This window comes from Bufo bufo, chromosome 5 (genome assembly GCF_905171765.1).
Source record: "Bufo bufo chromosome 5, aBufBuf1.1, whole genome shotgun sequence".
Lineage (NCBI taxonomy): Eukaryota > Metazoa > Chordata > Amphibia > Anura > Bufonidae > Bufo > Bufo bufo.
In genome coordinates, this window is record NC_053393.1 from 390,877,175 (window position 1) to 390,903,396 (window position 26,222).

General features: G+C 45.4%; 1 protein-coding gene across 1 annotated transcript in view; it reads left to right on the top strand.

Moving 5' to 3' along the window:
- Window positions 1-2,324: 2,324 nt before the first annotated feature.
- NUP153 (nucleoporin 153) overlaps window positions 2,325-26,222 on the top strand; it is an 87,455-nt gene continuing 63,557 nt past the window's right edge. Inside the window, exon 1 of the mRNA XM_040432715.1 lies at window positions 2,325-2,678. Coding sequence (XP_040288649.1) covers window positions 2,550-2,678 — 129 coding nt within the window. The 5' untranslated portion in view covers window positions 2,325-2,549. The remainder of the gene's footprint in view (window positions 2,679-26,222) is intronic.

The window sequence follows — 26,222 nt, forward strand, 5'->3', positions numbered from 1 at the left end:
GTCCGTGTACCATCCGCAAACGGACAGTCTGGTAGAAAGGTTTAACAAAACTCTAAAAACTATGTTAAAAAGGGTGGTGTCTAAAGATGGGAAGGATTGGGACCTGCCCTATCTCATGTTCGCAGTGCGAGAGGTACTCCAAGCTTCTACTGGGTTCTCGCCCTTCGAATTGCTTTATGGCAGACATCCTCCTGGTCTGTTGGACGTGGCCAAAGAGGTGTGGGAACAGCAACCCACTCCGCATAAAAGTGTCCTGGAGTATGTTGTCAAGATGTAACAGTGGATAGAGACCGTTTTACCTCTTGTCAGGGAGCATACGGAGGCCGCTCAGCGAGCCCAGAGTCGAATCTAGAATCGTCAGGCTCGGGTCCGGAACTTTAACCCCGGTGACCGGGTTTTGGTTCTGGTACCGACCGTGGACAGTAAGTTCCTGGCTAGATGGCAGGGGCCCTACGAGGTACTCGAGAAAGTTGGAGAGGTAAATTACAAGGTACATCAGCCAGGGCGGCGGAAGCCGGAGCAGGTTTACCATGTTAATTTACTTGGAAAGATAGGGAGACCTGTACTGAAGACAGCCCGCGGCCGGGTTTTCTAGGGGAAGAGTTTTTGGCTCCTATGTCTGATGCAAGGGAGGCGGTTGCCACAGTAAAAATTGCTGACCCTCGAACAAGACAAATGCCAGACAGGGAAGTACAGACTAGTAAGAAAAAGCTCTTACCTCAGTGCTGATTTTCGTCTGTTTGTCCCAGTACGGCATGTCCAGGCGTTGGGGGTTTCAGCAGGAAGGGCTTAGTCGTGCCCCATGTAGGGGCGCCAAGTTTCTGTAGGGGCAATGACCCCAATAATGGATGAAAGGTGGACTCCAAATTAGAAGAGTACTCAGAGAAGGACCGACACAGACGCAGTGCTGTGTATCAAGTTGTTCTACTTTATTGAAAAGAAGCAGAGGTTATATAGCATTTTTCTGGACCATTTCCAATACGGGAGGCATAGTTAAACATTTACATCATAACTCATTAAACCACAATCTGAAATGAGCATCTCTTGAATATACGCCTGGAGCGTCTCCTTAATCTTAAGTGTGGGTGTAAGTCATGGACCTGCTAATGATTGTAAAAATTCCTTACTAGGAGAAGGTTGGAGGGAGCTAGGAGTGACCTTGAGGTCATAGTAACCTTACACAAAGAATTTCACAGTTTATAACATAAAATGGCTGCACAAGGCACAAGATGGAGTCTCAACCCTAACACTATCCAGCTAATTACACAATCCCCTATCGCTGCCCCTGTTTCTGCTTTGACATGTCCCTGGACATAACATCACAGGAAATAAGAGCTGTATGGTTGTGTGACCCTAGCCCAGAACAGAAGATAGGAGAAAAAAAGGTAAAAGAAATACATTTCAAAATTATAGATATCTTTAAAAATGATTATTTTAAAGGCTATTGATGCACCCTTTTTAAATTTTTTTCGTTTTCTTCTTCATTGTTTATTTTAGGTGCAAAAAGCTGCAGCAGATGTTTCATGCTGGCCAATGGGAAATTATCGGGGTGCGGTATTTTTTTTCAGATGTTTTCCCATGGACCTCTTTATATAAAAAAAAAATTCTGATTAAAAAGACTGCAACGAAATAAAAAACAAAAACACATCCCAACAAATGCTTATTAAAAAAAGGGTAGAATTTCATGGCACACACACGGCACAAATTCGAGCAGCAAATCCAGAGCGTTGTACATTTTAAGAAGTCTCACTCACGGGTGCAGATTTTTCCGCTGTATTTCCAGGAATATGCAGACATATGCTAATAGTAGGCAGTGAGCAGTGTTAAAAAAAGATGATTTTTTTCTTGGTATTCTATTCCAAAAATTATTTACATACATTACACGCTATGTTTAGGTCTGGCAAAAATGATACAATAAAACTAATATCCTAAAACACAAAAGAGCAAAAACGTCAAAATACAATTTATAATAAAAAACTAAAAAGCTACTGTAATATATATAGTTGTATTTTTTTTTTTACATATTTTGTACAATGCGTCACGTGATTAGAACTCAGCGCCCGAGTCCTATCATGCTGCTATGAGTTGCGCAATACCAACACACGGCCCCTGCATCCGTTCCCGCCTCTAACATCCACCAATAAGAGGACACGAAGGATTTTAAGCCACGCCTTCGTTACAACGTCATCACGTCTTCCCCGTTCTCCTGCGTTCTGTATTAGTCCCCGAGTCCCTCCTCACCCTCCAGAACTACATTTCCCGACAAGCCTTTCGCCTTCTCGTTTGCGCTGCATCATTACGTCTTCGAATCGTCGATTACGCGGGCAGGCGCAGTGAGGCACAGGCGGGCAGTGTGAGGAGCGGAGGCCTCGCCGTACACCTACCGGGAACTGAGCTAAGTGTTCGGCCTGACCCGTCGACTCATATCCGGCCCGCGCAACCGGGCCTGGCCTAGCGACGTTAGTTAGGACGTCCATTACTGCTTATCTCCAAAGGGAGTAAGCGCGCAGGGTCCTCGGGCCACAGTGACCCGAGGAGGAGTCAGTCGGATGGCGGCAGCGGGAGGTGGAGGAGGAGGAGGAGCAGCAGGCACCGGAGGAAAGATCCGAACCCGGAGATATCACCTCAGCTCCGGGAGGACCCCGTACAGCAAGAGCCGGCAGCAGGGCCAGCAGCAGGTCAGTGTGGTCAGGACCGCGTCCATGTGCTCCGGGCACGTCTTCTATTTGAACGCATCTCATGTTTTACTGTGTAATACACGACAGGGTATCCTAATCTCTACCGTGTGAGTGATTACTGTCAGTCACGTGATCAGTAATGGTACGTCATGGCATGCTGCTCAGTCACAGGTAAACCAGGGCTGGGGGGCCGTGTGAATGTGATCCTCTGTATGATGCACACATTTATAGAAACATGGATATATTGCGTTACCGCAGATTCTACCTCAGCCCAGAGCTGTATTCATAGTTCTGCAGATGGTTTATAAAACCAGTACGCATGTGGGAAGTGCTGAGCCGCCGATTCAAATAACGGATCACGGCTGGATCGACAGGACATCCTTCCTTTGAGAGGTGACCGAGAACTATTTCTCACCCCCCCCCCCCATCTATTTCCGTATGTACGTTCAGTAGTCTGGGTAGTAGATGGCTGTGGTCCGACAGAGATCTAAGATGTACAATCTTTTTATCAACCCCCGCTTATTGTATGGAGTATCCAGAGTACGAAATATTGAGCTCATTCAGAAAGCTGTGAGATTTCAGCTCTGAAGTCTGCAGAATTCTGATGCACCGCTGGGCTATAAGTAAAGGTGACCATGCACGTTATTTGAATGTTGGCTGATTTTGGCAGTATCGGTCACCATTTAACATGTATGAGGGGTTTCCTGACTCCACCAGCCGCAGATGTCGGGGAGGATGGGACAGGTGGGGTTCAGCATGCCCAGTTCTTCGTCTGCCAGAGGTGTTAGAGCAGAAGGACTATACGAGTTATACCGCCCCTTTATGCCCAGTTCTTCGTCTGCCAGAGCAGAAGGATTAATACGAGTTTTACCGCCTCTTTATGCCTAGTTCTTCGTCTGCCAGAGGTGTGTCAGAGCAGAAGGACTATACGAGTTATACCGCCCCTTTATGCCCAGTTCTTCGTCTGCCTGAGGTGTCAGCCGAAGGACTATACGAGTTATACCGCCCCTTTATGCCCAGTTCTTCGTCTGCCTGAGGTGTCAGCAGAAGGACTATACGAGTTATATCGCCCCTTTATGCCCAGTTCTTCGTCTGCCAGAGGTGTCAGCAGGAGGACTATACGAGTTATACCGCCCCTTTATACCCAGTTCGTCTGTCAGAGCAGAAGGACTATACGAGTTATATCACCCCTTTATGCCCAGTTCTTCGTCTGCCTGAGGTGTCAGAGCAGAAGGACTATACGAGTTATATCACCCCTTTATGCCCAGTTCTTCGTCTGCCAGAGGTGTCAGAGCAGAAGGACTGTACGAGTTATATCGCCTCTTTATGCCCAGTTCTTCGTCTGCCAGAGCAGAAGGACTATACGAGTTATACCGCCCCTTTATGCCCAGTTCGTCTGTCAGAGCAGAAGGACTATACGAGTTATACCGCCCCTTTATGCCCAGTTCTTCGTCTGCCAGAGGTGTCAGAGCAGAAGGACTGTACGAGTTATACCGCCTCTTTATGCCCAGTTCTTCGTCTGCCAGAGGTGTCAGAGCAGAAGGACTGTACGAGTTATACCGCCCCTTTATGCCCAGTTCTTCGTCTGCCAGAGGTGTCAGCAGAAGGACTATACGAGTTATACCGCCCCTTTATGCCCAGTTCTTCGTCTGCCAGAGGTGTGTCAGAGCAGAAGGACTATACGAGTTATACCGCCCCTTTATGCCCAGTTCTTCGTCTGCCAGAGGTGTGTTAGAGCAGAAGGATTAATACGAGTTTTACCGCCTCTTTATGCCTAGTTTTTCGTCTGCCAGAGGTGTCAGCAGAAGGACTATACGAGTTATACCGCCCTTTTATGCCCAGTTCTTCGTCTGCCAGTGGTGTATCAGAGCAGAAGGACTATACGAGTTATATCACCCCTTTATGCCCAGTTCTTCGTCTGCCTGAGGTGTCAGAGCAGAAGGACTATACGAGTTATACCGCCCCTTTATGCCCAGTTCTTAGTCTGCCAGTGGTGTCAGAGCAGAAGGACTATACGAGTTATACCGCCTCTTTATGCCCAGTTCTTCGTCTGCCAGAGGTGTCAGAGCAGAAGGACTATACGAGTTACACCGCCCCTTTATGCCCAGTTTAAATGAATGCTGCATATTATCTACAATAAATCTGTAATAGCGGACTGCGGCCTATGTGTTCTGAGCGCTACCTACAGAACGCGGACGTGTGTGAGCGAACCCTTAACGGGGCTTTCCGGGCAAACAATATTGATGACCAGTCCTCAAGGGAGGTCATCAATATCTGATTTGTAGGGGTCTGATTCTCTGCGAACATGCCATGGCGCTCCAGTAAGCCCAAACATCTGATTGGTGGGGTTGTCCCGGGAGTCGGACCCCCTCCGATCAGAGATGACCCCCCCCCCTGAGGATAGCTCACTAGCTATGCAGCCAAGGGATGTCCAGGTGCACGGATTCCACTCCAGCAAGCACAAACAAAGCATTGAACATTAAAATCTCCCTTATTTAGAACCTAAAAAGTAACAGGTAAAGGTAGTGAGTACGAGTGACGCGTTTCAATCAACGAAGCAATCATACCTGTTATGGTTAAGATCTTAGTTGGTGGAAACGCGTCATTCGTACTCGCTATCTTTACCGGTTTCTTTTTAGGTTCTAAATGAGGGAGATTTTACTTTTCATTCCGGAGGAGCCGGATTGCTTTCTGTTTTAGTTCTATCAATATTGTCCCTGTGGAAAACCCCTTTAACAGCTCATGCATATTCAGACCTAACATTTGTCAGCTGTTTCTCTTCATTGGTAATGCCAGGGTCCCCTCTGTGCGAAAGGGTGCTACCGCGCAGCCGCAGTGTGTCCAAAAACAGCAGGGCTGCGGGGACAGTGACATCTCCATACCTCAGTCACATGGCCTAGTTGCAACTCAATGGCGCTGAGCTGCAGTACCAGGCACTGCCACTCCACGATGTATGGCGCTGTCCTTGGAAAGCTGCTGGGAGCCTGCATCACTTACCAGAGCGCAGCGCTCCCTGAAACAGCTGGAATCCATATGCACTTGCAGGTTTGTCACAGGTTGTGCAACAGACTGGCAGTGGATTTCACCCATTGTGCTGCAAACAGTAAAATCGATGGTCGATATCCACAGCGTAAACTGAAAACAGTTGATCCTGTGATTAAAACTTGATTTAGCCCTACATGCACACGAACGTTTGTGTTTTGCGGTTCGCAAATTGCGGATCCACAAAAATGAAAAAACAGGTGACGTCCGTATGGCATCCACACGGAGTGCTGTCCACATCTTTTGCGGCACCATTGAAGTGTGCATTTAGGCTGCGGCTACACGGCGATCTTGGGGGGGGGGGGGGGGGGGGGACAGGTGTCGCTACATAATACATAATAATACATCACAGTTACGTAATACACAGTAAGGCCCCTTTCACACGGGCGAGTATTCCGCGCGGATGCGATGCTTGAGGTGAACGCATTGCACCCGCACTGAATACCGACCCATTCATTTCTATGGGGCTGTTCACATGAGCGGTGATTTTCACGCATCACTTGTGCGTTGCGTGAAAATCGCTGCATGCTCTATATTCTGCATTTTTCACGCAACGCAGGCCCCATAGAAGTGAATGGGGTTGCGTGAAAATCGCAAGCAAGTGCGGATGCGGTGCGATTTTCACGCATGGTTGCTAGGTGACAGTCTATTCACTGTATTATTTTCCCTTATAACATGGTTATAAGGGAAAATAATAGCATTCTGAATACAGAATGCTTAGTAGGTGATCAATTGAGGGTTAAAAAAATAAAAAAATTAACTCACCTTCTCCTCTTGTTCGCGTAGTTCCCGGTCTCTTCTTTACTTCTTAAAAGATGAACTACCGGCTAGGACCTGTGGTGACGTCAGATCACATGGTCCATCACCACGGTGATGGACCATGTGATTGGAGCATGTGATCTGACGTCACCAAAGGTCCTTTAGCCGACAGCTCATCATTAAAGAAGAGACTGGGAACTACGCGTAGTTGGGTACCAAACATGCGTGATTTTTCTCACGCGAGTGCAAAACGCATTACAATGTTTTGCACTCGCGTGGAAAAATCACGGGTGTTCCCGCAACGCACGTGTGAAAGAGGCCTAAGACATAATACAGCCTAGCTACATACTGTAATACAGCACAGCTACATAATAAATAGTAATACATAATACAGCCCAGCCACATACTAGGGATCAACTGATATAGATTTTTTTAGGGCCGATAATTTGTGAACTTTCAGGCCGATAATTTATACCGATATTCTGTGAATTTTCATTTTTGAAAAAAAAAAAAAAATCCTACACAAATCTGCTGAAAATGAATGTTTGTTAACGTGTTTTTTAAAAAAAATCTTTTTTTTTCATTTATACTTAATATTTTGGGGTTTTGTTTTTGTTTTTTACTAACTTTTAGCCCCCTTAGGGACTAGAACCCTTGTCCTATTCACCCTGATAGATCTCTATCAGGGTGAATAGGACTTCACACTCTCCCTGCTGCCCTGTGCTTTGTGCACACAGCAGCAGGGAGCTGACTATGGCAGCCAGGGCTGCAGTAGCGTCCTGGCTGCCATGGTAACCGATTGGAGCCCCAGGCTTACACTGCTGGGGCTCCGATCGGAGGAGGAGGGGAGAGGGGACCCTGTGGCAATGATTAATATTGGGGGGGAGCACTGCGCCACCAATGAAGATAAATCTCTCATTTATTCATATACAGGAGGCGGGAGCTGGCTGCAGAATCACATAGCCGGCTCCCGACCTCTATGAGCGGTAGCTGCGATCCGCGGCACCTGAGGGGTTAACTACCGCAGATCGCAGCTTCCGCTCATAGAGGTCGGGAGCCGGCTATGTGATTCTGCAGCCAGCTCCCGCCTCCTGTATATGAATAAATGAGAGATTTATTTTCATTGGTGCTGCAGTGGCCACAGCCCCTCCTCTCCTCTTCCCATCTGTCTCTTCATTGGTGGCAGCAGCATCACAGGGGGAGGGAGACACTGCTTCCTTCTTCCCTGTGCTGCTGAGGGAACACGGAGAGCGCTGTCAGCAGTGCGTTCTGTGTTCCCAATATGTTATCGGAATATCGGCAAAATAGATGCCGATACCGATAACTATCAAAATCCTGAATATCGGCCGATAATATCGGTAAAACGGATGATCGGTCGATCCCTACTACATACCGTAATACAGCACAGCTACGTAATACATAATACAGCACAGCTACATAATACATACTAATACATAATGCAGCACAGCTACGTAATACATAGTGATACATAATACAGCCCAGGGTGTTACAAAACTGCGTAAACACTAATCCATAATTCTCAACAGACTCAGTTGAGGAGTAGGGATGAGAGAATTGACTTCAGATTAAACATCCGAAGTCGATTCGCATAATACTTTCTTAGAATACTGTACGGAGCAGGAGCTCCGTACAGTATTAGAATGTATTGGCTCCGATGAGCCGAAGTTATTACTTCACGAAGTCTAGCGAGACTTCGGGTAATAACTTCAGAAATAAATTTCTATTGTAAAAAACCTTTTCCCGAACTTGAGTTCGGTTCTAAGGTACCACTTGGAGCTGAACCTGAGTTCGGGAAATGTTTTTTTTTGAGTTTTTGTTATTTTTTTTTTTACAGTACAAATTAATTTCTGAAATTATTATGCAAAGTCTCGCGAGACTTCACAAAGTAATAACTTGGGCTCATTGGAGCCAATAGATTCTAATACTGTACGGAGCTCCTGCTCCGTACAGTATTCTAAAAGTATTATGCGAATCGACTTCGGATGTTTCATCCCTACTGAGGAGTATAAAGAAACGGCTTAAGGCCTTATTCACACGTCCGTTGTTTCTTTCCTGATCTGTTCCGTTTTTTGCGGAACAGATCTGGACCAGATCTGGACCCATTCATTTTCAATGGGTCCTGAAAAAAAACGGACAGCTCAATGTCTGATTTTTTTTCAGGACCCATTGAAAATGAATGGGTCCAGATCTGGTCCAGATCTGTTCCGCAAAAAACGGAACAGATCAGGAAAGAAACAACGGACGTGTGAATAAGGCCTAATACCTAAAATAAACAGCATCAAAATCAATTAAATAACTGAACTTTCTACAGAAGATAATACTAAAACAGCATTAACCCCTTCACTACCTGTGTGTATGTGTGTATGTGTGTGTGTGTGTGTGTATGTGTATGTATGTATGTATATATATATATATATATATATATATATATATATATATATATATATATATATATATATATATTTTTTTTGTCTTCATTTTTCTTTTCCGATCTTCCTTGAGCCATAACTTTTTTTAATGCCACTATTAATTATGGCATACAATGTAGTGGGAAGCGGTTAAAAAAAAATTCCAAAGAACACAATTCATCCACCATTTTACAGATTTTGTTTGCGGCCTGACCTCTGCCCTTCATTCTCTGGGTCAGTGTGATTACAACGATACTCTGTATGTATAGGTTTTTTATGTCTAAATAGTGGGAAAATAAATTTAAAGTTTGAAAAAAAACTTTTTTATAGTTATATCTACTGAGCTGTGTGGGGGCTTTTTTTTTAGGGGACAATGTGTAGATTTGATACCATTTTGGAGTTTGTAAGTTTTTGATCACATTTTACAAAAAAAATTTGGGTAACCGAAGCAATGAAAAAATGCCAAATTGGCCATTTTGACCCTTTTTTCCATTACTCCATTCGCTGTATTGGAAAAAAATTTAATAGTACGGGGTTTTTTTGGTCGTGGTGATACCCATGGTGTTTATTTTTGGTTACTTAGGTATTTTTTTTGTAATGATTTTAAAGCTCATATGAGCCAAAAAAAATCTATTTTTACTTTTTAAATTTTGAACAATCATGTATTTTTAAAATGACTTTATAAGGGTACTTTCACACTACAGTTTTTCTTTTCCAGTATTGAGTTCCATCACAGTTTTACCCTAAGGCTGGGTTCACACTTGAGCGTTTTTCAGCGCGTTCAAACGCGCTGTAAAACGCTCAACACATGAAAACCAATGCTTCCCTATGGCCCTGGTTCTCACTCGTTTGAACGCGCTGAAAAACGCCCTACACGCCAACAAGTTCTTGAGCTTCTTTGGGGCGTTTTGTCGCGCATTTGCAGCCATAGGACACTGCTGTTAATCACACAAACGCGCGTAATACGCACGTTGACGATGGACAAAAACGTGCGACACAAACGCGCGTTAACCCCTTAAGGACACAGCCTTTTTACACCTTAGGACCAGGCCATTTTTTGAAAATCTGACCAGAGTCCCTTTAAGTGCTGATAACTTTAAAACGCTTTGACTTATCCAGGCCGTTCTGAGATAGTTTTTTTCGTCACATATTGTACTTCATGACACTGGTAAAATGGAGTCAAAAAAATTATTTTTTTTGCACCAAAAAATACCTAATTTAACAAAAATTTGGAAAAATTTGCAAATTTCAAAGTTTCAGTTTCTCTACTTCTGTAATACATAGTAATACCCCCAAAAATTGTGATGACTTTACATTCCCCATATGTCGTCTTCATGTTTGAATTGTTTTGGGAATGATATTTTATTTTTTGGGGATGTTATAAGGCTTAGAAGTTTAGAAGCAAATCTTGAAATTTTTCAGAAATTTACAAAAACTCAATTCAGGTCTCAAGTCACTTTGCGAGGCTTACATTATAGAAACCACCCAAAAATGACCCCATCTAAGAAACTACACCCCTCAAGGTATTCAAAACTGATTTTGCATACGTTGTTAACCCTTTAGGTGTTGCACAAGAGTTATTGGCAAATGGGGAGGAAATTTTGAGAATTTCATTTTTTTTGCCTAATTTTCCATTTTAACCCATTTTTTCCACTAACAAACCAAGGGTTAACAGCCAAACAAGACTGTATCTTTATTGCCCTGACTCTGCCGTTTACAGAAACACCCAATATGTGGCCGTAAACTACTGTACGGCCACACAGCGGGGCGTAGAGTGAAAGGTGCGCCGTTTGGTTTTTGGAAGGCTGATTTTTATGGACTGGTTTATTTACACCATGTCCCATTTGAAGCCCCCTGATGCACCCCTAGAGGAGAAACTCCCTAAAAGTGACCCCATCTAAGAAACTACACCCCTCAAGGTATTCAAAACTGATTTTACATACGTCGTTAACCCTTTAGGTGTTGCACAAGAGTTATTGGCAAATGGCGATGAAATTTTGAGAATTTCATTTTTTTTGCCTAATTTTCCATTTTAACCCATTTTTTCCACTAACAAAGCAAGGGTTAACAGCCAAACAAGACTGTATCTTTATTGCCCTGACTCTGCTGTTTACAGAAACACCCCATATGTGGCCGTAAACTACTGTACGGGCACACAGCGGGGCGTAGAGTGAAAGGTGCGCCGTTTGGTTTTTGGAGGGCTGATTTTGCTGGACTGTTTTTTTTGGCACCATGTCCCATTTGAAGCCCCCCTGATGCACCCCTAGATTATAAACTCCATAAAAGTGACCCCATCTAAGAAACTACACCCCTCAAGGTATTCAAAACTGATTTTACAAACTTTGTTAACCCTTTAGGTGTTGCACAAGATTTAATGGAAAATAGAGATACAATTTCAAAATTTCACTTTTTTGGCAGATTTTCCATTTTAATATTTTTTTCCAGTTACAAAGCAAGGGTTAACAGCCAAACAAAACTCATTATTTATAGCCCTAATTCTGTAGTTTACAGAAACACCCCATATGTGGCCGTAAACTACTGTACGGGCACACGGCAGGGCGCAGAAGGAAAGGAATGCCATACGGTTTTTGGAAGGCAGGTTTTGCTGGACAGTTTTTTTTGACACCATGTCCCATTTGAAGCCCACCTGATGCACCCCTAGAGTAGAAACTCCAAAAAAGTGACCCCATTTTAGAAACTACGGGATAGGTTGGCAGTTTTGTTGGTACTAGTTTAGGGTACATATGATTTTTGGTTGCTCTATATTACACTTTTTGTGCGGCAAGGTAACAAGAAATAGCTTTTTTGGCACCGTTTTTTTTTTTTTTTTTGTTATTTACAACATTCATCTGACAGGTTAGATCATGTGGTAATTTTATAGAGCAGGTTGTCACGGACGAGGCGATACCTAATATGTATACAATTTTTTTTATTTATGTAAGTTTTACACAATGATTTCATTTTTAAAACAAAAAATGTTTGTGTCTCCATAGTTTTTTCAGTTTTTGGGCGATTATCTTAAGTAGGGTCTCATTTTTTGCGGGATGAGATGACTGTTTGATTGGCATCTATTTTGGGGTGCATATGACTTTTTGATTGCTTGCTATTACACTTTTTGTGACGTAAGATGACAAAAAATGGCTTTTTTACACCGTTTTTATTTTTTTACGGTGGTCATCTGAGGGGTTAGATCATGTGATATTTTTATAGAGCCGGGCGATACGGACGCGGCGATACCTAATATGTATACTTTTTTATTTATTTAAGTTTTACACAATGATTTCATTTTTGAAACAAAAAAAAATCATGTTTTAGTGTTTCCATAGTCTAAGAGCCATAGTTTTTTCAGTTTTGGGCGATTATCTTGGGTAGGGTATGATTTTTGCGGGATGAGATGACGGTTTGATTGTTACAATTTTGGCGTACATGCGACTTTTTTGATCACTTTTATTACCTTTTTTGGGAAGTAAGGTGGGCAAAATTTCAATTTCATCATAGTTTTTTATTTTTTATTTTTATGGTGTTCACCGTTCGGGTAAAGTAACATGACCGTTTTATAGATCAGGTCGTTACGGACGCGGCGATACCAAACATGTGTAGGGAATTTTATTTTTTTCATTTTTTATCAGTGATAAATGTGTTTTTTGATTTTTACTTTTTTTTTCACTTTTATTCACTTTTTTTTGACCCAGACCCACTTGGTTCTTGAAGATCCAGTGGGTCTGATGTCTGTATAATACAGTACAGTACAATATATATTGTACTGCACTGTATTTTACTTACAATGAACAGATCTATGCCTTTTAGCACAGATCTGTTCAGCACCATGGACAGCAGGACGCCTGAGAGGCGTCCTGTTGCCATGGGAACCTTCCCCGTCTGCTCAGAACTTCGCGGAAGGGTAAGGAGGGGATCTCTCGGGGGCTCTCTCCCTCTCCATCGGGGGGCTGCAAAGGCACAGCAGCCCCCCGATGGGAGAGGGAGGGAGCTCCCTGCGCTGTTAACCTTTTCCATACAGCGGTCTGTACGGACCGCTGTATGGAAAGGGTTAAACGTCTGACATCGCATCGCAGATGTCAGCCGTTTATACCAGGGTGCCAGCAATGTGCTGGCACCCTGGTATACCCACTAGAAACCAACGATTATACAAGGGGAGGCGGGCGGGGGATCGCGATCCCGCCTGCCGCACCGCCCGCCTCCCACACCGCCCGCAACCCTCCCCCTGCACCTTCCGCCACAATAAAATCATTCGGGGGTGCAGGGGGGGGTGAATAAAGTTTTTTTAGGCATATAAAGTTTCTGATCCCCGCGGTCAGGGACCGCGTGGACCAGAAACTGCAGAAATCGCAGCAAACCGCAGGTCTGAATTGACCTGCGGTTTGCCGCGATCGCCGACATGGGGGGGTCACGGGACCCCCCCGCGCATTTAGCCTAGGTGCCTGCTCAATGATTTGAGCAGGCACCGGGTTCCGATCACTGCCAGCCGCACGGCAAATACACAGGGCGTACATGTACGCCCTGTGTCCTTAAGTACCAGGGCACAAGGGCGTACCTGTACGCCCTATGTCCTTAAGGCTGGGTTCAGACCTGAGCGTATTTGATATGCGTGTTTAACGCGCGTTTTTGTCGCACGCTTTTTGCAATAGTAAACGCGCGTTTGACGCGCGTTTGTGTGATTGACTGCAGTGTCCTATGGCCACAAACGCGCGTCAAAACGCCCCAAAGAAGCTCAAGAACTTGTTTGAGCGTAGGGCGTGTTTAAGCGTAGGGCGTTTTTCAGCGCGTTTGAGCGTAGGGCGTTTTTCAGCACGTTCAAACGCGCTGTAAAACGCTCAAGTGAGAACCAGGGCCATAGGGAAGCATTGGTTTTCATGTGTTGAGCGTTTTACAGCGCGTTTGAACGCGCTGTAAAACGCTCAAGTGTGAACCCAGCCTAAGAGGTTAAACGTGCAGATCAAATATGCTCTGGTCTGAACCCAGCCTAAGGCCTCTTTCAGACGGGCGTTGCGGGAACACCTGCGATTTTTCCGCGCGAGTGCAAAACATTGTAATGCGTTTTGCACTTGCGTGAGAAAAATCGCGCATGTTTGGTACCCAAACCTGAACTTCTTCACAGAAGTTCGGGCTTGGGATCAGTGTTCTGTAGATTGTATTATTTCCCCTTATAACATGGTTATAAGGGAAAATAATAGCATTCTGAATACAGAATGCATAGTAAAATAGCGCTGGAGGGGTTAAAAAAAAATAAAAAATTTAACTCCCCTTAGTCCACTTGTTCGCGATGCCGGCATCTCCTTCTGTCTCCTTTGCTGAACAGGACCTGTGGTGAGCATTCATTACAGGTAAAGGACCTGTGGTGACGTCTCTCCGGTCATCACATGATCCATCACCATGGTAAAAGATCATGTGATGACCGGAGTGACGTCACCACAGGTCCTGTTCAGCAAAGGAGACAGAAGGAGATGCCAGGCAGCGCGAACAAGTGGACTAAGGTGAGTTAAATTATTATTTTTTAACCCCTCCAGCGCTATTTTACTATGCATTCTGTATTCAGAATGCTATTATTTTCCCTTATAACCATGTTATAAGGGAAAATAATAATGATCGGGTCTCCATACCGATCGTCTCCTAGCAACCGTACGTGAAAATCGCACCGCATCCGCACTTGCTTGCGGATGCTTGCGATTTTCATGCAACCCCATTCACTTCTATGGGGTTCCGTGAAAAACGCAGAATATAGAGCATCACCGCTCATGTGAACAGCCCCAAAGAAATGAATGGGCCGGTATTCAGTGTGGGTGCAATGCGTTCACATCACGCATCGCATCCGCGCGGAATACTCGCCCGTGTGAAAGGGGCCTAAGGCAGCATGTTCTATATTCTGCTTTTTTCACGCAGCCCTTGTCCCAGAGAAGTGAATGGGGCTGCGTGAAAAACGCATTGCATCCGCAAGCAAGTGCGGGTGCAATGCGTTTTTCACTGATGGTTGCTAAGAGATGTTGTTTGTAAACCTTCAGTTTTTTATCACGCGCGTGAAAAACGCATCAAAACGCATTGTACTCGCGCGGAAACAACTGAACGCAATCGCAGACAAAACTGACTGAACTTGTATGCAAAATAGTGCGAGTTTCACTGAACGCTTCCGGACGTAATCCGTCACGCTCGTGTGAAAGGGGCCTAATGCATTCTGAATGGAGAGCATTCAGTTCAAGATGCATCAGTTCAGTCCGTCTTACATTTTTTGAACGGAGAAAATACCGCAGCATGCTGCAGTTTTCTCTCCGGCCAAAAATCCTTAAGGCTGCGTTCACACGGACGAGTATTCCGCGCGGGTGCAATGCGGTAGGTGAACGTATTGCACCCGCACTGAATCCTGACCCATTCATTTCTATGGGGCTGTTCAGATGAGCGGTGATTTTCACGCGTCACTTGTGCGTTGCGTGAAAATCGCAGCATGCTCTATATTCTGCGTTTTTCACGCAACGCAGGCCCCATAGAAGTGAATGGGGTTGCGTGAAAATCGCAAGCATCCGCAAGCAAGTGCGGATGCTGTGCGATTTTCACGCATGGTTGCTAGGTGACAGTCTATTCACTGTATTATTTTCCCTTATAACATGGTTATAAGGGAAAATAATAGCATTCTGAAAACAGAATGCATAGTAAGTGATCAGTTGAGGGTTAAAAAGAATTAACTCACCTTCTCCGTTTGTTCGCGTAAGTCCCGGTCTCTTCTTTACTTCTCAAAAGATGAACTATGGGCTAAAGGACCTTTGGTGACGTAAGATCACATGGTCCATCACCATGTGATTGGAGCATGTGACTTATTTTTTTTTATTTTTTTTAACCCTCAACTGATCACCCACTAAGCATTCTGTTTTCAGAATGCTATTATTTTCCCTTATAACCATGTTATAAGGGAAAATAATAACATCTACACAACACCGAACCCAAACCTGAACTTCTGTGAAGAAGTTCGGGTCTGGGTACCACAGTCGGTTTTTTATCACGCGCGTGCCAAACACATTGCACACGCACGATAAAAACTGAACATCGGAACGCAATCGCAGTCAAAACTGACTGCAATTGCATTCCTACTCGCGCGGGTTTGCCGCAACACACCGGGACGCATCCGGAACTAATCCGGACACGCTCGTGTGAACCCAGCCTAACACTTGCCGTAATGCCAGATTTGGCATTAATTTCCATTGAAATGTATTAGTGCCGAATCCGGCATTAAGTGTTCTGCCAAAACGGATCCGGTTATCCTGTCTGCGCATGTGCAGACCTTTTTAAAAATGCAAAAAAATATATATATATGACGGATCTGGTATTGCAATGAGTTTGTGAGACGGATCCGTATGACAAATGCCATCTGTTTGTGTCGGGGTTGCTCATTTCTTATGTTGGCCTGCGATCTGGTGGCCAAAATAAGAATTGTAGTTTGAATACTTAAGGTCTCTTCAGTGAGATCCAGGGCATTCAAACCAATTACCGGCATCCCCATTGGCCACAGGGGATGTCGGTAACACTCCCGCAAGCGCAAATTCTTAACCTTTTTAGATGCCGTGATCTCACTTGATCACGGCATCTAAAAGGCTTTAATTACCGCGATCGGCACTATTGCTGCTCGAGGTAATTAGCGGCAGGTCTCTGCTTTTTCAAACAGCCATTACATCTGCTGCACGTGCTAGCGGGCGCCATGTTTGCCTATCGCTCCAGCGCCCTACATGTAATAGCGACTTCCAGAATGATGTGGATGTCTGTATAGGAGCCCTACCGGCATAGATGTTATATCGGCACAGGAGGCTGAACTATTGCTCTTCCTTAGTTGATGTAGATATTGTCCACTGTGTGACCATACGTGGTCATGAGCAGAAAGCGCTAGATGTTCACCATTTAACAACTCCCATGGGCTGGAATATGGTGGCGCTTTGTAGCACGTCTCACCGTCCTTCAGGGTCGTCCTGTAATTTGACTGAGTTGGTATGAGCCGATACCTTTGCGTAGATGTACTCGATGGCCTTCGCTGCACTGCTTGGGGTCGATGCTTGCCTGCTGACTTGTACAATATGGCAGTTTAGCTCTGAAATGGATAAGTGCTTAAAGGGGTTGTGCAGCCTGTTTATATTGATCACCTATCCTGAGGATAGGTCATCAATCTATCCGGTCTGCACAACCCCTTTAAGGAGGGTGTTGTGGATAAATGTTGGTTTAACTAGCCACCTAATTGCGTTTTAGGACTATCGTGGTTCCTTCCTCAGAGGCTTCTCATATATAAGAAGTATATATCTTCTGTACTAGTTTCTTTACTGATTTGTTTTGATGCTACTAGTTAGTTTTCGGTTTGCACATCTGATAGTTTGTGTTCCCTTTCTTGGGTATACAGCAGACTGTGCTCTGGTGAAGCCCCCTGTCCAATTCATGGTGGATGTTTCCTGTACAGCTAGAAAATGTAAAATAATGCAATACTCTTTATTTTGTCAAAATAGCATGAAATTTAGCACTCCCCCACACCTCCAATGAGAGTGCTACAGCCTGGTTACTGCATATAATACCGCAGGCATGTGAACACGTGCATTATGTGCCTAGTGTAATTAATCACAGAAACACAATGTGACATTTCCTACAAAATCCACCTTGTGCATATTGCCGCCTCCATGTGTGGCTTTGTCAGGGGGAATTGGTTAACTCATTTTTGTGAGCTCCCACGTTCCCGGCCTTCAGAAAGGCCGGCGTTTATCCTATAGTGTGCACGCACGGCCACCACTGATGGATTGCAGGGTGGTCGTAACCATTGGTACGAGTGCTGTATAATGTGATGGAAAAATGAATCCAGCCAGCAAAGGAAGCAATATGGACAATCACCATACATTAGGAAGTGCCTTGTATTTACTTTATCTACATGATAAATGCCATTTGCTAGTGAGACAACCCCTTTAACCCCTTTATGTATGAGACGTCAGATTGTGATTCTTTAAAGGGAACCTGTCACCTATATGCTACCCTCACTGAGCGTTTCTAAATGTTCATTGTGTTACCCTAAACATATAAATTACACTTTTTTAATTTCATTTGCAGACGAATTCTATAAGTATAATGCATTTTTGTACTTCCCGACTTTTATGCAAATTTACATAAGAGTCATATCTTACTTGTGTGACCAGAGAAGAGTCATATTTTCAAGCTCTGACTCATCTCAGGTTAATTTGCATATGCATCAAATAGTTTTTTTTTTACACAATAAAAGCACACAGAGCTATGGGGACTGGGTATTGCGGATGTGCTAGCGGTGATCTAGCAACCCATGTCCTCAGCTCTATACCCAAAATCCCGGTGACAGGTTCCCTTTAATTATTTGAATGATTCAGCTATGCAGAGATCTTGGTCGTACACACCTGTCCAAGGATCGCAGTATCGTTGAGGTGGAAGTGCGACACCAAGATCGTCGTCTAGCCAAATCCTCAGGGCACCTGCACATGTAACAGGATTCCTGTGTGGAGAACGCGCAGTGCGGTCCAAGCCAAGTGTGTGGGATGAAGCCAATCTCTGCAGGTGGTTTCCGTGCGTATTTAGAAATCTGCAGCGTCAATGATGTTTGTGGTTTTAAATTGTGTTCTGGTTCAGAAATGCCCAGAAATCTGCACGTTGACCTGCCCCCGGGTACCCATACGGTTTCTTTTGTATGCTTTCTAGGTAAGGGTTCTGTTGAACCTTGCATGCAGAGGTCGCGCTACATTTTTTCTGGAAGAGTAAAAATACTCCTCTTACCATTTTTGAGGAGTATTTTCAGCCGATGAGGAGTACGAAAGTTACAGTAATTCAGATAGTTAATACGAAGGCCTGTATAACATTAAGGGGTTTCTATTTATGCAGGGAAACCATTACTAGTACTCTAGAACTGTCTTCCATGCATAAATAGCAAATTTAGATAATTTTTAATTTAGCTAAGGTCACTGTTGCTCTGGAGGGTCGGTACCACTGAGGACAATGTTGCTCTGGAGGGTCAGTACCACTGAGGACACTGTTGCTCTGGAGGGTCGGTACCACTGAGGACACTTGCTCTGGAGGGTCGGTACCACTGAGGACACTGTTGCTCTGGAGGGTCGGTACCACTGAGGACACTGTTGCTCTGGAGGGTCGGTACCACTGAGGACACTGTTGCTCTGGAGGGTCGGTACCACTGAGGACACTGTTGCTCTGAAGGGTCGGTACCACTGAGGTCACTGTTGCTCTGGAGGGTCGGTACCACTGAGGACACTGTTGCTCTGAGGGGTCGGTACCACTGAGGACACTGTTGCTCTGGAGGGTCGGTACCACTGAGGACACTGTTGCTCTGAGGGGTCGGTACCACTGAGGACACTGTTGCAGTGATTTTATGAGGTTTAATGGGTTTGTCCTAAGATCGCTATTTATCACATGTCGTTAAAGAGGACCCCTCACCTCTCCTGACTTGTCTGTTTTGGTAACAACTTGCACCACTCCATGTAATAACAATCCTGGAGGATCTATTCTTATGACCTTATGTTGCACCATTCCTCTGTTATTCCTGTTATTAGTTATGAATGACTTGCTGGCAGTTTGCAGTGAATGTCCAAATGGGGGTGTCCCTGTATAGCTTGACATTATTCAATCAGTGCTGTCAACTGGTAACATCCAGCTGGACCCTTATTGCAGACTACTAGCAACTCGTTCATAAGTTCTAGTAGGAATAATAAAGGAATGGTACAATATAGTGTCACAAGAATTGATTCCCCAGAATTGTTATTGCATGGGAAATGCAAGTCGTTACTAAAACAGACATGTCCCCTTCAAGTACATGATCGCTGGGGGTCCCACCATCGGGTCTTACCATGTTCTAGTGTTCTCTGGGTCAAGTATGGACAGGTAAATAGTGTTGATCTTGGGACAATCTCTTTTAATTTTTGCTGCTGTTTCTGTGCCGCTGGTCACGTGGCCATTGCTGCCCACCAAAGTTACGTCCTTGTAGATGAGCTCTCAGGTGGGTATGTTGGTGCCACCGGGGCTGTTGGTAGACTCTGAAGAGACCTGAGGCACTGGCGGAGCAGGACACAGGCACAATGGATGGTGGTGCATGCTGGTGCCAAGGACACAAGCGAAAGACCCGGGCACATACCTTGCAGGGCCACAGTCACATGTGGATCTGGATGATGTCATCACGCAGTGATAACCACTGATCTAGGGTGCAGCAACCTTTGGCACTCCAGCACTGCTGTGAAACTACATCTCCCAGCATGCACACTTGCTCAGCTGTTCTTGTAACTCCCAAAGAAGTGAAAGGAGGATACTGGGAGTTGTAGTTTCAGAAAAGCTGGCGTGCCAGAGGTTGCTGATCCCTGATCTAGAGGCTGTCATTTTGTGTTATGCTTGATCTCGCTATAAAGGGGAGTTTGTCTTCCATGGCCAGGCTGCCCTATCTCATTCCACAAAAGTGCCACCACCGCTGTGGTTATTGCATTATACAGTCTTACAGCAAAGACTTCATGCGCTTGCCATGTCCTGGAGGCTGCACATGGCCACATGCAGTCCTTGTAGCACCATGTGCCGCCATGCGGCGCCGCATTACAGAAGAAATCCTTATAGCAGCGTCTGGTGGAACATGCTGCAATAAATCCTTGATAGATTCATAAGAAAGTTGACAGGTCTGTTGTAATGGAGGTCTCTTGTAATGGAGGTCTCTTGTTGACGTGTCTGGCGCTAGGACCCTCGCTGACTTCTATGAGCAGGAGTCTGAAGCGCTCAGCCACTTGTCCAGGTTTGTCCTCACTGCTGAGCGCGGTAGTGAAGACGGTCCCCTAGACCTTCTATTGAGGCCGTCTTGAGTACTGCGCTCAGCAGGGAGGAGAGACCGCGCTCGGCTGAGCGCTTCAGACTCATCATTCTAGGGGAAAAACAAGGCGCTCAGATCCCCACTTACCCCGCCAGTGAGGATTGCTCGCCTCCTTCCTCCCTTCAGAGCGGTCTGCCATAAGCTCCGGCAGCCGCTCAACCTGACCAATCACAAAGCTCCTCACTGTAAGGAGCCTTGTTATTGGTTGTTTCAGGCAGCAGCATCGCTGCGCTGCCTGCGCCGTTCACAGCATTCACTGCGCTGTTGAATGGCAGGGAAAAGTCTAAGGCGTATAGGTACGCCTTAGACTTTTTCCAGGGAGTAAAATGGCCTGAACAGGCGTCTGACGCTTGTACAGGCGTTATTGCGACCACTGCTTGCATGTGTTTTGGCTCTAATAAAGTTTATTCTACATTTTCTGGGTGTGCACATTTTGTGCCATATGTGGTAATAGTTCCATGTATTTTTAGTTGGCTTTGAGCACCCATATTGGTGCAGTGTGGGGCCTGACAGCCTTTAAGTACAGGGGTTATGTAAAAGTCTATCCAGTAGCTTTATGACCACTGACCCCCGTGCAGGGTTTCCATGCGGATTTCTCTGTTTACGCACACTCTGTTACTTGAGGACTTTGATGTTTTTTGTTTTTTTTCTGGTCTCACCTTTTGCAGTGAAATCTACGCAAAAAATTCATCCTCATGGCTGGTCAGTGTATGTGTGTTTGTGTGTGTGTGTGTGTGTGTGTGTGTATATATATGTATGTGTGTGTGTGTGTGTGTATATATATATATATATATATGTATATATGTGCACATGAGGTTTGGCAGATTTCCTCCACTTTGCTGGCTCTGTATGATGCTGTGATTTTTCTGCACGAAAATCCAGGCATAATTCGCAACGTGTGTGGGTACAATGAAGCTGGCTTCACACAGGGCGGCTGAGGTGTGGGTAGAAGAGAATGAATTCAGCGTGGCTGTGAACCAATGCAGGGGTGGGCAACCTTTGGCACTTTAGCTGCTCTGAAGCTACTATTCCCAGCATGCACACTCACTTTGGTGGTGTACTTCCCATGGAAATGAATGGAGCATGCTGGGAGTTGTAGTTTCAGAACAGCTGGAGGTTGCGGATTCCCGTGCTAGAGCAAATGGTCCTAACTGCAGCTGTGCTCGGTGGGCATTATTTGCCACAGCTTTCTAACGGCTAATTCACATGATCGTATGGTCGCCGTGCCTGTGTTGCGAGCTCCATTCTGCGTATGCTTACCCATTGACTTTAATGGGACCACAAAATACGTAAAAAAATGGGCTATGTCTAGGGATGAGCGAATCGACTTCGGATCATGCTCCGTACAGTATTACGAAGTTTTATGCGAATCTACTTTGGCTGTTTCACCTGATATGTCCTATCTTTTGCAGTGCTGAAGCACAGACCTAAAAGCCTACGCAAGCGCTTTCAAGTTTTTTCATGGGCTTCTGATCTGTGCCTCTTCTCCGCAAAAGATGTGTTTTTATATTTTGCTTTATTTTGTGAATCACAGACCCATTCAAGTCAGGGAGTCCTCACCGGAGCATGGAGTGCCTGTTAGGGATCGACCGATTATCGGTTTGGCCCATATTATCGGCCGATATTGAGGATTTTGAACGTTATCGGCATCTATCTTGCCGATATACCGATAACGTATTGGGAACACAGAACGCGCTGCTGTCAGCGCTCTCTGTGTTCCCTCCGCAGCCCAGGGGAGAAGGATCAGTGTCTCCCTCCCCCTGTGCTGCTGCTGCCGCCAATGAGAGGAGAGGAGATAAGAGGAGGGGAGGGGCTGTGGCCACCGCTCCACCAATGAAGATAAGTCTTTCATTAATTCATATACAGGAGGCGGGAGCTGGGAGCTGGCTGCAGAATCACATAGCCGGCTCCCGACCTCTATGAGCTGTAGCTGCGGTCCGCGGTAGTTAACCCCTCAGGTGCCGCGGATCGCAGCTACCGCTCATAGAGGTCGGGAGCCGGCTATGTGATTCTGCAGCCAGCTTCCGCCTCCTGTTTCGGCGGGAGCCAGCTCCCGCCCCCCCCCCCCCCCCCAAGTATTAATCATTGGTGGCGCAGTGCGCCCCCCCAAGCCCCCTAGTATTAATCATTGGTGGCGCAGTGCGCCCTCCACCCCCATCCCAATCCCAATAGTAAAAACATTGGTGGCGCGCCCCCCCCCCAGTATTAATCATTGGTGGCAGTGGCCACAGGATCCCCTCCTCCTCCGATCGGAGCCCCAGCAGTGTAATCCTGCGGCTCCGATCGGTTACCATGGCAGCCAGGACGCTACTGAAGCCCTGGCTGCCATGTTCAGCTCCCTGCTGCTGTGTGCACAAAGCACAGAGCAGCAGGGACAGTGTGAGCTCCTATTCACCCTGATAGAGATCTATAAGGGTGAATGGGACAAGGGTTCTAGTCCCTGAGGGGGCTAAAAGTTAGTAAAAAAAACCCCACAAAAATATTAAGTATAAATGAAAGATTTACAAAAAAAAAAATATATACATTAACAATAAACATATTAATTTTCAGCTGATTTGTGTAGGAATTTATTTTTTTCTCTCAAAAATAAAAATTCCCAGAATATCGGTATAAATTATCGGCTATCGGCCTGAAAGTTCACAAATTATCGGTATCGGCCCTAAAAAAATCAATATCGGTCGATCCCTAGTGCCTGTGTCTTGTGGACCACAAAAATACGGTTCTTTGAATGAGCCCTATGGCTGCGTTCACATCATGATAACCTGATAGAATAGTTTTTTTCCGTCCAAAACCCGACACTGATGCCAGAAAGCAGCTGGATCTCCGCTGAATCCCATTCTAGTCTAAGGGGTCTGACAGTGATCTGCAGTGGCGGATGGTAGCCTTAAAGAAAATGGCCTTGTTGCCTATAGCAACCAATCACATCTTGGCTTTTGTCTAATTTTGCCCTGGAAAACTCAAAGCTGCACTGTGGTTGCTCTCGGCAACAAGACCATTATTGTGGAATCGTTTTCCTTTCAATTAATTTTTAGGAATTCAGTCACCTTGGGGTTGTCTTCACATTTCTGAAAATGAAAAATAACCCCATTCAGATTGATGGAACTGACTTTCAGTCACAATTTCTGCAACAAAATCTGTTGTATGCCTAAGGGCAATTTCACTCAAGCGTATTCAGTTGGTGAAATAGAGTATACTGATTTATAATGCTGTTGTGTGTTCCATCCTGACCTCATTTGTACTGACTGAGTACAATTCAGTACAGCCACAGTCAGGCAGGGACACACAGCACTGTAAATCCTTAGAATGCTGTGGATTAGTGTCACACAGGGCCTATTTCCCGCACTGAGTACGCTCATGTAGGTAAGTTATCCACTCTCCATTAGATGGGGATAACTATCAAATTGGTGGGGGTCCTGCTGCTCCCCTGAAATGACCGGAGCAGACGGTCACGCATGCACGCGGCCACTCCATTCATTTCTATGGGAGATTTGGCGATAGCGGAGTAGATCCCTCGCTAGGGCTTAAAGGATTACTCCATTAAATCGAGTAACTCGACACACAAAAATCCTCTGCAAATTTTTTGCATTGAGGATTAATTTGTGCCATGTGACCACGGAGCGTGAGAGAAGCGCTTGCTATTACTCGTGCTCCGTGGTCGCGGGCTGTAGTGCATGTTGGAGTTTTTATAAAGGAAAACATTATTTTAATTAGATTTTTTTTTTCTTATGAGAGTATAAATTAATCGTTGAATTAATTGGTAGAATAGTTGATTACAAAAATAATCGATTGCTGCAGCCCTAGCGCTCGCCTATCTCCAGACCTCCCATAGAAATGAATGGGGGGACAGTCATTTCAGGGGAGCAGCAGGGCGGGTCCCAGAGGTAGGACCCCCATCGATCTATTAGTTATCCCCTACCGGAATACCCATTTAAAGGAAACCTGTCACAGGGATTTGGGGTATAGAGCTGAGGACATGGGTTGCTAGATGGCCGCTAGCACATCCGCAATACCCAGTCCCCATAGCTCTGTGTGCTTTTATTGTGTATAAAAACCGATTTGATACATACGCAAATTAACCAGAGATGAGTCAGAGCTTGAAAATAGGACTCTTCTCTGGTGACACAAGTAAGATATGACTCTTTTATGTTAATTTACATATGTATCAAATCATTTTTTTTACACAATAAAAGCACACAGAGCTATGGGGACTGGTTATTGTGGATGTGCTAGTGGCCATCTAGCAACCCATGTCCTCAGCTCTATACCCAAAATCCAGGTGACAGGTTCCCTTTAAGGGTTCTTTCACGCCTAGTGGAAAATCTGCCAGAAAACGCACTACATAAGGTTATCTTGTGGGGATGAAACGTGTCAGTCCCTGCCCTGAGTTCATATGCATGTTTTCTGGCAGATTTTCCTCCACGTGTGAACCTCTGCTTGTTCTGTTTAGTGTAGAGCTTGATATTTTCCATGATTGCCTCCTATGTCAGTCAGCACTAGTGCTATAGGAATGCAGCCACACATTAGGACATTCTGTGCACCAGTGGGGACTTTGATCAAACTGGTGCAAAGTAGAACTGGCTTAGTTGCCCATAGCAACCAATCAGATTCCGCCTTTCAAAAATGCGTAACCGAGACCTGCATTGGAAGCATTACGGAGTGCGTCTGTGGGATTTCTAGTGAACGGGTCTGCAGACGGTGGACACACAGTGCCTGTGCATTGTGGACCGCAATTTGCAGTCTGCAGCATGGGCACAGCTGGCACACAGTTGTGTGCATGAGGCCTTATCTCCAAGTGTAATATACGCTTTAGGGAAGAGGGAATGCAAATGAGCTCTGCCTCTTATGCCACCAGATGTAAGGCAGCTATTCCAGAAGTCAATGTTCAACCCTTTAAATAGGCCTTGAGGCGAGACGCTGGCTTATTTATTACCCAAGTCATATCTGTAGACGGCTGTTTCAGGGTGATTGCCCCTCATCAGTGCTGAGCAGAGAGTACTGGCTTAACTGGGTGAGAGGCCGTCAGGATTCCGGGAATACTATATCCCCTTATGGAGAGTGCCTAAGCGTCATGTTGAGCCTTACAGGTCAGGTAACGCTCCCGCCGCTTAGGCGCTTTCCTTAAGGAGCTATAGTATTCCCCGAATCTTGATGGCATCAGAGGCAGAACTTGTTAAAGGGGTTCAGTCACCAGATTTAACCCTATTAAGCTAGCTGACATTAGCGATGTGCTAATGTCAGCTAAACCCAACTAGCCTATTCCTACTTTTATCTAGGCCCAGTTATGCCAGAAATCTAACGCTAATTAGCCTCTAGGAGCAGAGGGGGCGTTGTTCCTGCTCCTAGAGGCTCCGTTCTCCCACCAGGAGCAGTGAGGGAAAGAGGCTGCCAGCTTCCTCACCGCGCCTGCGCCGAATTCTGAACGGTGTGATATTTCACCAGAGCACAGGGCTGGCAGACAGATGGTAG